A 13,398-nucleotide genomic window follows, 5' to 3' on the forward strand; every position below is an offset into this window, starting at 1 on the left:
ATGTTATAGAAACGTTGGCTCATATTCAAAAAGAATGGTAAACGAAGGAAGTTTTCACTTTCATAATGGAGAATTTTATTGAAACTATGGTGGCTGATTTTCTGCCATTTCGTGTGTTCGTGTCGGCGAGGTGAAATGTCGAAGTAACGAAAACACGAAAGGTCGAAATAATGCATATTTGTTCGTGTCGGCGGGTCGAAATGTCGAAAAGACGAAAACACGAAAGGTTGAAAACTGCTTATTTGTCGTGTGTTCGCCTTTCGACCTTCGAGGCCAATAGGCCTACACGAAGTAACGAAACATTGAAGGCGAAATAACGAAATTTCAAAGGCGAACACATGAACTTCTGTATAATTCACTTTTCGTGTCGGCGGGTATCAAAACTTCGCCTTGTCGCCCGTCTTTTTTCGTGTATTCGCCTCGAAAGTCGAAAGGCGAACACACGAGAAATAAGCAGTTTTCGACCTTTCGTTATTTCGACCCGCCGACACGAACACACGACAAATGTGCAATTTAATTCGCCTTCCGGTAGGCAAGCGCATAGCAGTTACACAAATGCTGCTGAAATGAATATGCTATCTAAAAATGTGTTTTATCATTTATAAATAATATTTGTCCTAAAACGAAAGATAATGATTTATATTCCATAAAAGATGTCATTGTGTAGATATTTTATCACTAGTATTAAATTTGTACGGGTCTCCCTATTTTGCAGTCTGCAATTTTTTTCCCTAAACTGCAGACTTTTTGCAGACTGTAGTCTGCAAGCAGATAAGATTATATAGGGCAAACATGTTAATTTCCTAAACTGCAGACTATATCTGCAGACTCTGATTGCAGACTAGTGTAATTATATCAGAGATACCCCCTGTTGGGCATTTTTAGTAGGCGCATTATCTTATTTACCACCTAGTGTGTTCTTCCTGACTAAATAAATGCTGAGTAAAACATGAATGTTTGAATCAGTTTCATTTATACATGTATAATTATATACGCGTCATAATCCAAGTTTTCTAGAGTTAAATAAAATGAAAATGAAAAATAAATAGCAATATTAAACATAAAAAGTTTCTATTGATTGTCATTAACTTTCATAAATTATGTCATTAAACATAACATAAATTTTATTTGTCTTAAGCTAAAAAATATTAAAATAGATTGGATGGATCTATTTTATATAAATCAAATTATTTGCTCATACATAACCTAGCAAAAAATAATAAAAAATGTTACTGTCTTTTTATCCCGGGCAGATATATTTAAAGTCAGTTAAACAGTTTCAGTTTTATTAAAAAAAAACAATTAATGATATAATAGGAAATAATAACAAAAGTACCGGACTGTCCCAAAATATGCCCGTCATCGAACTTGACCTATACAAGGGCCATAATTCAAGATTGCCTGGGGCGATTTGGGTGGTTATTGAACTTGGCCGAAATATTATGCCCACAAACATCGTCGGCAAGTTCGGTGAAGATCAGATGAAACTGTTCGACTTAAGAAAGCGGACAAAGCTAAATTCGCATTTTTTCGAGTAATTCAAGGGCCATAATCCAAGAGTGCCTGGGGTTTGATGTGTAAATTCTCAATTGAATAAAAGCAATTGTTACTGAGATATGAGCTTGCATGCAAAACTTTAAAACAAGGTGTGATGCCTATGCAGATGCTGCCGCCCATGCCGCCCATGCCTGGTTAAGTAGAATATCTCTGATTACTCTTCAAATCGTCAGGCTAGAAAGTGGCATCACTTTTATTCAGACAATATATGCATTCTGTGTCTTTCATCACCAACGTCATAAAAATCTTTAATTTTAACTCATTAAGACAGAATTCGAAATATGATTATTGATTTCATTATAATTCAGCTTTAGAATAGATAGACTTTGCAACTGATAGTATCTTATAAATCTCTCTTACAATGGTCTTGCAGTTAGGTTTTTGTTTAAAATTAATGTATGTGCAAGAATGAGTGAGTGAGTGAGTTGGGTTTTACGGCGAATCGACACAAAATGGTCATATATCGCCGAGGAGAAGTCATATTGCAAACACCAACTGTAAAGCATAAACATTGATGTAAAAATGTAAAGCATACGTAAAAACATCCATGTAAAAATGTAAAGAACACTATGAATAATGTAAAACGTATCTAAAACATCCATGTAAAATGTAAAGCATATCTAAAAACAGTAATGTAAAAATGTATGTACGTGTGTGTTAAAATATCAGCTGCAAACATAATAATATTGCAAGATGTAAATAAAATAAGAAGTGTTAGATCTTTTGATATATTCCTATCTGCTTTAAAAACGATAAAATATTTCCGACTGAAACGTTGTCAAATAACTCTTTCAAAGATTGAACGTCATAATATGTACTGCGTTGTGTAGCAAAGTCCACACAGTCGATTAAAATATGTTTAATAGTTAGCGGTGTTTGACATGGTACACATTCGGGTTGATCTTCTTTATTCAAAAGATAAGAGTGAGTCAAACGGGTATGACCTATTCGACAGCGAGAAAGAACAACTTCCTCCCTGCGAACAGATCATCATGTAAATACCGTCTGACGGAGAACCCCCAATTTAGGGCCTCTTAGTCTTTAAGTTCTCTTGAAAATTATATTTATACCTCAAATTAAATAATATAGTTTAATCTTCCAACTCTATTATACACAAGTCAGATTTACTTTAATCTGTAATTCAAACAACATTTTACTTTCATTATTATTTTTTATCACGTGCACCCATTTTGGGCCCCATGAAAATTTTAATAGGGATATTTGAGCCCGGTATTTACCCTGGCTGAATTTCATATACCCAAACGAACATTTTGATGTATGATACCATATTGTTCTAAAAACTTCCTACGGATTTTTCTCTCGGGGCTTTCGTCAACTGTCTAGATTACATTAGTAGCCCTTCTGGCATTTTTTCAATTTTCGAATGTTGATGTGCCAGCATGAAACCTTGTAGAGCTACATCATGACTATTCTGGCTACCGACCAGATAATCTTTTTAAATTGTTTATTCATTTATTTTATAAATGCAGAACAATCTTTTGTTTTCCTCAGATTATACATTGTTCTGAGAAGTAACATCAGGAGTTATCTCTGTGATTACATCCTGATTTAAACTCGTCCGCAGTTTCTGTTTGATCACTCTATACTACTTTTGGTGGCGTATTAACATTCAACTTGTAAGCAGGTGGTATTTACTGGTAAATTGGTAATAACCGGCCTGGCAAATGCCCATTAAAAGCAACGTATGAGAAAAATACTTGTACTTACTCACAAAACCAAACTATTATCATTAAATCAGGAATTTAGAAGTCATGATATTGCAGAATATGTATTTTCACTAATATTCATACAGTTAGCTTAATACTAGTCACAGGGAGTAACGGAAGGTATACTAGAAGGAACTGTATTAATATCCGACTCGATCTTCATAAAAACAATTTTAACTGATCATTTGTCAATGGCATTTTTGGATTGTATCTTATCATACCTACCGTCCATTTTGGAATTTAAAATAGTCTGATATTACTATTTTTAATTAATCACTGTTTACTAAATGCTTCATTGCCGTAACAATTTACAGTGATAATGTTTGATCCACATAATTCATAACTTTGGCTATTACAGTATAAAAGTTATATGTAACCGAAACTCCTCGAGGACTGGTAAAACTTTTTGAAAAAAATATATTTCTAAAAAAACATCTATATATTTCTTTATCACACGTTTGACGTCATGGGAGTGGAATAAAGCCATTACATAAAGGATCTGATAATACACTAGTGCAATAAAGCTTTGACGTTGGCGTCATTTTAATTACAGGAGGTGTTGTTCGACTTGACTTTGATCTATGATAGGTAAAGAAAGGCGAAATTTGATGTTTCAGCAGAAAAAGCTTTCAAGTGATGAAAAGAACATTATATTTGTGTCTTTCCACTTTGAATTGATTCAACTCTATATAAATCTATAATAAGCCATTAATGAATTAGACAAAAATTAAACCTGTAAACTGATCAAAATCGTCACTTATCTTTCTCACGATACCAGCATTAGCCACTAATCTTTATCATGTTACCAGTATTTATCGGTAAGGACAATTTCCGTAGCAAATTCTCATTAATGTCATTAAGTTGCCAACCTTGATCTATATGGGTAACTAGCTCTGAAAAAAATATTTTTGCTGCTTCGTCATAAGTTAAAGATATTGAGTTTGAAATCATAATGAGAGTAATAAAATCCACGAATTACCTGCAAGGGTACTGTCCTCAGAGTTTACGTTAACTTGTAATACAGTGACCTCTTCCTCTGTAAGGTAATTGGATGAAATAGGATAAAATAGTGTTTACATCAACACAAGGTATTTCTGTTTGTAAAAACTATATATATTAAATTGCCGAATTAACTGAATCTTTATGCAATGAAACTAAAGAAAATGTACAAAAGTTTACAGAATTTATTGATAGAATTAAATTCGTATTTCAAGAACGAATTAAGGGGTAAATTGGTATTTCTAGGTCATTTTTTATGTAAATTAATCATCATTTCCTCTTTCAGTTGACAAAAAATAAATTTAAAAATTTAAATATAAAACATTTATTTGATGAATTTACAAGATAAACAGAGAACTTTTGGGTTGACAATGACATCTTGAAATCTGAAAAACATTACATGTATTGATGACGTCGCTAGCGATTGCATTCTACAAATAGCTGTAAATAGGCCATGCTGATGCGATTTGTTATAGCTGCCCTTATTTTTCAGAATCTAGAGGAAGTAATTAGCCGTTTTGCACTAAAAAGTGCAGCGGAGCAATGAACAAAGTCACGGTATTTCTAAACCGTCAGTCTAGCATTTGATTTCCTGAATCTGGATAATATTAAAAGGCGATCGTCCAAGGCTCTAGATGGAGTCTTAATGGGAATTATTTTGCTTTTGTGTAACCTATATTATATGAGTGATTTTCACCAAGTACATATAACCCATTTTGGCTGTCTTGGTCAAGAGGCCTTACTATTTATAAATAAATATTAATAATGTCCAAACTGTCAGCCTATTAATAAATGGATCTAAAGATTGAAGTAATCTGATTCGCAGGCAGAAAAAATAAAGGAAGTTCAGTTTTTGATGAAGGAGGAGCCTAAGGATAAAGTTCAAATAATACATTTTCGTGTTTTTCTCACAACAGAAATTCACAACTTCGTGAAGTCTTTGAAGTGATTCAATTCCTTTACTGATGAAGCTAATTGCATAAACAGTATGTTTTTGTGAAGGTTGAACATAGTTTTATAATAAAGCAACCACTTCTTGAATTATATCACTTTTATTTTTGTGTGGAAGAAATCGGAGACCAAAAAAGAATTGACTTCTGTGTAACACTTTTTATGACAACTGAGGGAACGTTTGTGATATAGTATGGTAGTACATGGGACACCCACACTGCACACAAAACTTCGGTAAATTTGAGTTACTAACTATGAATGAGAGAGCTGAATCTGTTTAAGATAACAATAGAGTTTTATATATTTTGTTATATTCAAACAGAATCTTGATAAAATCTTATCAAAATAGTCCATGATATAGTTTAATCTTTCCCCCTCATTTTGGTGTACTAAATAGCATGATTTGTCTTTGTAAATGTAGAAGAAAATCATGTTGAAGCAAGGCACCACCTCACTGCTAAGTGTGTTCTTCAGATTTCGAAATCATGCATTCTTCTTTGCACACCAAAGAAATAACACATACTTCAAAACGGTTTCGGTATCATTTGTCACCATCTTCAATAAACTGCTTACTGGCGATCTGTCGGACATTTTCATGTTCGCCCGGCACATTCTGTTAAAATCCCGAGGACGGGAGCATTGATCCTTGATAAATAGAAGACCGCCCCTACCCCGCTTATTTATGTCGACCTCGGCGATACATGACCATTTTGTGTCGATTCGCCGTAAAACTAACTCACTCACTATTTATGTTGACAGTTTGCCCGTACAACCTAATGTGCACCGCTTCCATGATCTGTGTTTTACACAAATATTAATGTGGTCCAAGGAAGCACTTTTGCTAAATTGAGTTAACGATGTTGCCTTTTCGATCTTGTAATAGCTACCGTGTCTGTTGGGTGTTTTTAAACGTTTCTGATAGTTAAGACTGGCCTTCCAATGCTTGACCGAATTCAAGATCCAAATAATCCATATCATTATGAAAACAAACGATAATATTGAAGCATTTCCTGATGCCACAGTGCGATTTGTAGTAAATAGAAAACGTGAAAAGCCACATGTCGCTCAACATAACATAAATGACAATGTTGCAGGCTCGGTTTGGAAAAATGCAAGTAACATTTTATTAATTGTTACAATTGATTCAATATGTAACCTACCGCAATAGAATCTACTATATGCTCCAACGGTTCTTGTAGTAAGACCTGGTGGACAGAGAATGCATGTGAACTGTCCGGCCTCGGGCTGAAATGTTCCTTTGATGCAAAAATGACAGCTTTCATTAACCACATACGTTCCAGCGGGACATCTGACTAGAAGATGATGAAGCATAGTCATAATGATTTGTACCAGCTTGTTTATCAACATAGATCAGTGTGATAAAATGACAGCTAACAGTATTATAAAAAGCAACCATCCTGCCTTCGAAAAAAGTTAAACATTGATAATGATTTAAATACAATGATGGCTGTAAAAATAATCATCTTTTTGCTTTTTGCTCGGTGACAATTAGTGTTTCTTGCTCTTTAAAATGTTTTGATAGCTTTATCTATTTGAAAGTACTTACACATAGGAACAGGCATAAAGAGAATTCTCCACTTATAATAACATTTAAATATTTTTTATTCATCTTACAACATATAATATCAACCTTTATCAGAATCGAATTGTTTATAAAGCATTTTCTTATAATGAAGGTATATGAATACAAAATCATATGATGTGGTCAAATGTATTGTGTTTCAGAATATTATTATACTTTACTTATCAGCATTGTTTTGTTCTTAGTTACTGCGGTAAATATGTTGTCCATCCTCTATGCTGCTTAACCTGCTTCGAATAAACTTGTGCTTGATGATAACACTATCTCTTTTAAAGGTATGATGCTGAATTTTCTATGATGTGCTTAGGTGAACTCTAGATTAAATAATGCTGCTTTGTAAAGATTTTAAAACTGTTTTAATATTTTTATTCGTAGATTTTATGTCATACCAAAACTTAAGCTTTGAACTGTGCAGGAAGGCTAAGAAGAACCTTCGCATTACAATAGGCACATGCCCACCCCCGAATAGAATTACTAATCTTTCGCAACGCATATTGACGGTTTCTTCAAGTTGAAGATTTGAGTACCATGAGGAGCAATGTTTCGTCGTTAGGCATTCAGCAAAGGATTCCAAGCTTTACTAGTGAAAATTTTTGATAGAAAATGCACTAAATTTACTATCAGAGTAAGTTAAGCAAAATCAGTTCAAGTGAGTTTAAAAATATTTTCTAACGCAACACTTAATGTTTTGCAAATACCGGGGTATATTATTAATAATATAACCTAATCGGCACTCTTGAAATTTTACACACATTTAGAAAAATCTATTGCTAATAAAATGTCAAAATTACAACAAAATCAAAATATGCAATAATATGATTTTATGTATTTTAATACCTCGGCCAATATCTAAAAAGTCGCTGGATGAATTAGTAAATAAATTACATTTATTTAAGAATCTCGCTTCCAGTTTTACGGTTATGTGGAGTGATCTAAAGCATTTGTTTAAAGTTCAAAGTGACATGCAAAATAATATGTTGACATGAACTTCTGCAATTTGACTTTCATTTATATATTTGGAGAGGAGGATAACTCCAAAAACACATCTGGAAGGATGAATAAACTTGACGTATAACTGACAATTATTTATAATGGGATTTCACATTGTTATTTTCCAATGTCAAGAGATACTTCATACTTCTTATTATGAGTAAATGAAGATTTTCACATTAAAAACAATCGAACTTGTTCGCGATTACCTTTGTATGAGATATAGAGCGGACTGGAAAAGGATACAAAGTTGTAGATGATTACTTCTCAGAAAATATGCTCAAAAAGTTAAATTTGCTTTGTAATGGTGATATTGTACGTTGTTGTTGTTTTTTTTTAAGTTAAGATTAAACGTTTAATGTGCTATTGTGACTTTTTAAAAATGAAATTATTCTATTGGAATTTCTGTATGACATTCGCAATACAGTTGTCTAAAGGTATGTCAGATGTATTTAATATACAATGGCGTAAAGCTATATGCTGTGTTAGAAGATAAATAGAAACACACATTCTGACATAGTTCCAACGGAGATTTTGAAGAATTTTGTTGGAGCCTTTTATAGCTATGATGTAATATTAAAACAGTTTCATTCCCTTGTACATTTGTTTCGGAATATCGCATATTCATCTGCTAGAAATTCTAAAAATAAAAACAACAAGCTACTTACTACAAATGCCACCCGTTGCTATATCGCCTGTTGCACAAACGACTTTCCCTTTTATTTCAAGCGACTCTTCATCAGCGTGAAATAAACCAGTGCTTCTCTTTACAGTTTTTTGGACAGGGTCGTTCAAATAGACATCAAAGATGTCAGTGGTTTTGTTCTTTAGGTAAGCAGCTGTGCTTTCCATATCTCTAATTGCATTCTCTAAATGAACAAATGTAGCATCGACAATTAAAACATATTTTTATGTAAAATTTCAGGTACACAAAATAGCAAACCAAACTCTGCTTAATACATGTATATCAATGCTGGTTTATTTTTCTTTTGTGTGTAAATACTGTAACTGATAAATAAAAAAATCGTTCTGAACACGACATACGAGTAGTCGTAAAGAAAGTAGTTTTCAATTAATCAAAACAGTAACTAGTGTGAAATAAAAACTACAGTTCAAATAAAAGTAGCAAGCTAAACTAGATACCTGTTTTATTATTTTCCTCTTCCTGTTTATGAACATTTCCATCAGATGTAACAGATCTTTCCATAAACAGCTTGAGCGTTGTTCTGTCTGATACTTCATCCGTAGTTTCCGACTGAGGAACTTCTAACAATGATATTTCCACTATGCAGCTTGTAGATTTAAAACAGTCCGTTGGCAATAATTTGCCAAAAACATAGTTTTTCACCGTGTCATAATGCTGAACAGGTATCTGGTCAACATATCCAATAGTTGATTCAAGCTGAAGGCTTCTAGGATAAGTTCGTTCTGTTAAAAATGTAAATTTAAAATATGACCAACTTCTTCCATTATTAACTATGAAAACGGTGCAACAAAGTGCAGTGAAGTCCAAACGTGCATAAATACGTCTTAACACTAATTGCAGAATTAAAAACATCTTGCGCTTATTCTAACCTAAATTTTCAGTTTAATCCATCTGGAATGTCAAACGTTTGACGAAGTGCTGAATGGTTATGCCATTAATTTCTATACTTTAGAAATTACAAAGTTCTTGATTTAGGTAAAGCTATGTCTGTCATTTGGTGGCAAAAATTGTAACATCTTTGTGAAGTTTTAGCTGGAAATAATATTCTGTTAAGCTAATTACCTTAGACAACATAAGTTACTTTTATTTTACTATACCTACCAGCACACGGCGCAGTTAAATTTGCCGGTAACCAATACAGACCAGTCTGCAGTCCACATGTCAATTCCTGGAACTCGTCAAATCCGGGGATCGATACGAACCCTTCTTGACAACGGACGGAGCAAGTTTGTAATCCCGATTTTGGTTATTCGCATCAAGTACGAATTTCTCTTGTTAGCTTTGGACATAATGTTATAGAAGGAATTTTGACGCTGCAATTTTTTACTGTATTGTTGTAACGAATACAATGCTAGGTTTTATACTACTTCACTCCGGGAGAACTACGTTCCGACGTAAGTCATGTCTCAACGATATCATGTGACATATCTCAACGATTTCGTTGCGGTGTCGCTCCGTATGACCTGTTGTTTCATTTAATTATTATGGCAATAAGCATTGATTCTACTTTTCATACGAAAGATGAATTTGAAAGTGTGGAGCATATTGCTTTTTGGGCATTTTGGGAAAGATACAACGAGCTTTTACAAATAAACTTAGTAAGCTACATAGATGTGAAAGGGCCGCAACGATAACGACAATATGTGACAACGCTAAACATAAGTTTTGCGAAGTCTAAAAAATTAACTTACCTTTTAATTGTAGAAAATTCTTATGACATTTATTTTTACGTCGAGAACATTTCTTGACACTTCATAATTACGGTGACGTCTGAGCAAGGTACAGCAATTTAACAGTATGACAAATGTATTTGTCGTTATCATTTTTTAACAAAATTATAGCCATACGCAGGCTGGAGTAATTTAAAATGGATGCATAAATTCATATAAGTTTCAGATAAAAGTTAAAACGTAAGTATTGCTGTCAATAGAAACAATTAGTTTAGGTGTTCGCTTAGAAATAACTTCATTTATATCAAAGTCCATGAATGTTTAACATGTCGGTGGCCCTTCACAATAGTTGGTTCGCGAACATTACTCATAAAATCAGTTTTAAAAAAAAAAGTGCATACATGTATGCATTCAATGTTACATTCTACGTAAAAGCGGATAGAAACCTGCGGGTTTTAATACTTGGAAAAAAAAAATACAATTTAATTACTATACCTTACTCAGTCTTCTTCTGCCTTTTAAACAAGCACATTTCGAAAATTATTATTCGATTTGTTTTCATCACCAATTCCTTTTTAGATTCAAAAAAACTTGTGCTTACAAAATGCCAAACTTATGCAGCTACTGCATTACTTTAACTTTTCTTTTCAAATCAATATAAAAGCTTCTGTAACCGAATATCTTCATTTGTGTTTTAGGAACGCCCTTTTCTTCTAATTGGAAAAATGCTACCCTGCATGATGTAAGAGGCGACTAATAGGGTTTAACACTGTTTGCGTAACTGTGATTCCAGCAGGTATGCAAATTGATTCCAACTCATGTTTTTATTTCGATGAAATGAGATGTGAAACCAAAATGTATCCTGTTTGGCGCATAAACCTATAGTGTTGGTGCGCCTAAAACCCAAATAAATAAAAAATCTTCCTTCTTAAATTGAAAAGCATCAAAAAAAAAGAAATTTTAACTCAGATAGATTTGAAAAAAAAACAAAAAAACATTTAAAATGGATGTATTTTCTGCGCACCCACAGTAATTAAAACGTGAACAGCTCCGAGTCAATGGCGCTGACTTCGAATCATGCCATCGCAATATGGCTTGAATTAAGCTTTAAATGTGGGATTTTCATGAAGATATCATCAGTACGCTTGCAGTAGGTCTTTGCTCTACAAAAGATCCGTCCGTATAAAATAATGTTCAGAAGGGCACCTAGGTCTTCCATCACCAGACCTTAATAAATTTTGATGCTGGAAAGAACGTAAACGCTTCAAAATTTAAAAAAATGGGCTCAGAATAGCTTATAATTAAAAACTATTAAATTACGTACATGCGACACGGAAAATAAAACTGATAGATAATCAGATCGGAAGCATTATTCCAGAACTTTGACATAAATAGCTATTCGCAACAAAATGTTTCACTTGCGCAGGCTATGCTATTTTGCCCGCAAATACTATTTACTATACGGCGAAGTATTAGGAAGTGAGACCCATAACTGAAAAAGCCAACGGCGCAAGTGCCTCAGGACAGATATTCTATCCAGTTCGTAAAAAATGACTGAAGTTTTTCTTGAATATCGAATACAAAAAAGCGTTCATTTCTGACAGATAATTTTGTGCAAAATCGATTTACAAATAAAAAATAGAAATTAAAGCAAATAGTACTTTTGTAGCACTCCTCTTATGGTAAAGAAAAGCACAGCACATGAAATAACGTCGAAAGCTGAAGTACGTCATGACGTTCTGGAAACTTAGTTGTTGTTTGTAGCGTAACGTATGTTCTTCCGAAAAAATAACGTATTTGGACCGAAAAATATATATATGTAAAAAGAGGCGAGAAGGTCTCAAGGTACCTGATAAGTCTTAGTTTGCATATACAATACCATATATAATCAATGCATGAAGCGCTAGTTGTCATTACCAGCCCGAGAGCCATCTGGCATGGGGGTGCCAGATGGGTTTTACATGCATGGGTTAAAATAAACGGAAACGCCAGTCCGGTGTGCAAGAATATTATTCCTTATAACATACCAAAAATTATTTTCCCTTTCAGTTCAAGGGATCGGGATCGTGCAGTATTTTTCCTTATTATAAACGTTCTAAAAAGTAACAAAAAAGCCGTTTAAAACGGTCATTGCGGCTTCTGTTTATGCATCAATAATGGCGCAGTGCGCCTCACGGGGCCATCATTAGAATGGCCCGGGTAACCGGATGCCAATGTGTTCTAATGTTGACGTCATGTGGCAACATTATTTGGCGATTGAAAGGGCGCTGAATCATTTTCAGATCGATTGTCAAATATTTATGGCACTTTTGATAAAAAGCATACAAATAATGCTTTTAAGTTTTTGAAAATATGTGAAATGAAAATCCCAAGATATATATGAAGCGAAGGTTATAATAAAAAGGTCAATAAACGGCGGGATTGTGCCTTATAGCCATACTGGTACACAAGTTTCATAATAGCCTGGGGCTAAGCCATATAGGCGTGCCATTATGGCAAGAAAGGAAAACCCAGTCATACATTAACCTCTTAGAAATTTTCTTCGTGAAATTTTTTTTTTTTCCCAACCCTAAACTATGCTTTAGTAAAAAAGGAAAACTATCAAGGCATTTGATATTTTTACAATGTATAGCCTCTTATACAAAAAATATGGGTAACTGAAAAGCTGCAGTAAATGCTAGTACCAATAACATTGCACTTTAAACTTTTCTTACAATATTATAGGTACAAAATGTAATAAAACAGAAATTACACTGATTAACCGATACATATTGACATGGAACGCTTTCATATCGGACGTGGATGTTTTCTAAACGTTGTAATAAAAAGAATCGTGTGACGTCCATGGTGTCACGCGCACGTTGCGACAACAAGCGGGGTCATTTCGCGGAAAATATTAATGCACGTCAGTTTGAATTTTTTTTACATTTTCGAAGAAATTCTGGTATTTTCCGTTTTCGTAACAAAACGATAATTAACATAAAGTAATCATTTGGAAGGGGGGTATTAAAAAAAAGGTTATCAATTTTGTATGTAATTTCATGCACTTGTTCTTTCACGGATATATTGCCTTCCTAAAGTACCGCTGCAGAACAAGGCATATATTCACATACAAAGTTAATAACCATAAATATTGATATTCCAGTTTCATATCGGGTGTGTGTCGCATTGTGACGTCATTTCATGGATTCGTCA

General features: G+C 33.6%; 2 protein-coding genes across 2 annotated transcripts in view; both read right to left on the bottom strand.

Moving 5' to 3' along the window:
* Positions 1-4,231: 4,231 nt before the first annotated feature.
* Positions 4,232-9,773, bottom strand: LOC128556624 (thyroglobulin-like). Its single transcript, XM_053542184.1, has 5 exons — positions 9,635-9,773; positions 8,971-9,255; positions 8,496-8,696; positions 6,395-6,547; positions 4,232-4,320 (listed from the first exon to the last, which is right to left on the bottom strand). The coding sequence occupies exons 2-5, from the start codon at positions 9,032-9,034 to the stop codon at positions 4,232-4,234; spliced, it is 507 nt and encodes a 168-aa protein (XP_053398159.1). The 5' UTR covers positions 9,035-9,255; positions 9,635-9,773.
* A 3,504-nt stretch (positions 9,774-13,277) lies between these two features.
* Positions 13,278-13,398, bottom strand: part of LOC123552863 (sushi, von Willebrand factor type A, EGF and pentraxin domain-containing protein 1-like) — a 33,942-nt gene continuing 33,821 nt past the window's right edge. Inside the window, exon 16 of the mRNA XM_053542185.1 lies at positions 13,278-13,288. Coding sequence (XP_053398160.1) covers positions 13,278-13,288 — 11 coding nt within the window. The remainder of the gene's footprint in view (positions 13,289-13,398) is intronic.

This window comes from Mercenaria mercenaria, chromosome 4 (genome assembly GCF_021730395.1).
Source record: "Mercenaria mercenaria strain notata chromosome 4, MADL_Memer_1, whole genome shotgun sequence".
In the NCBI taxonomy this organism is placed as follows: Eukaryota; Metazoa; Mollusca; class Bivalvia; order Venerida; family Veneridae; genus Mercenaria; species Mercenaria mercenaria.

What these genes read in the sequence shown, in the direction of transcription:
- LOC128556624 (XM_053542184.1), bottom strand. Translation starts at nt 9,034, where the DNA reads ATGGAAAGATCTGTTACATCTGATGGAAATGTTCATAAACAGGAAGAG. An exon ending in AGAGGAAAATAATAAAACAG is followed by an intron (nt 8,697 to 8,970) that starts GTATCTAGTTTA and finishes TTGTTCATTTAG; the next exon opens with AGAATGCAATTAGAGATATG. An exon ending in ATATAGTAGATTCTATTGCG is followed by an intron (nt 4,321 to 6,394) that starts GTAGGTTACATA and finishes ATTACCTTACAG; the next exon opens with AGGAAGAGGTCACTGTATTA.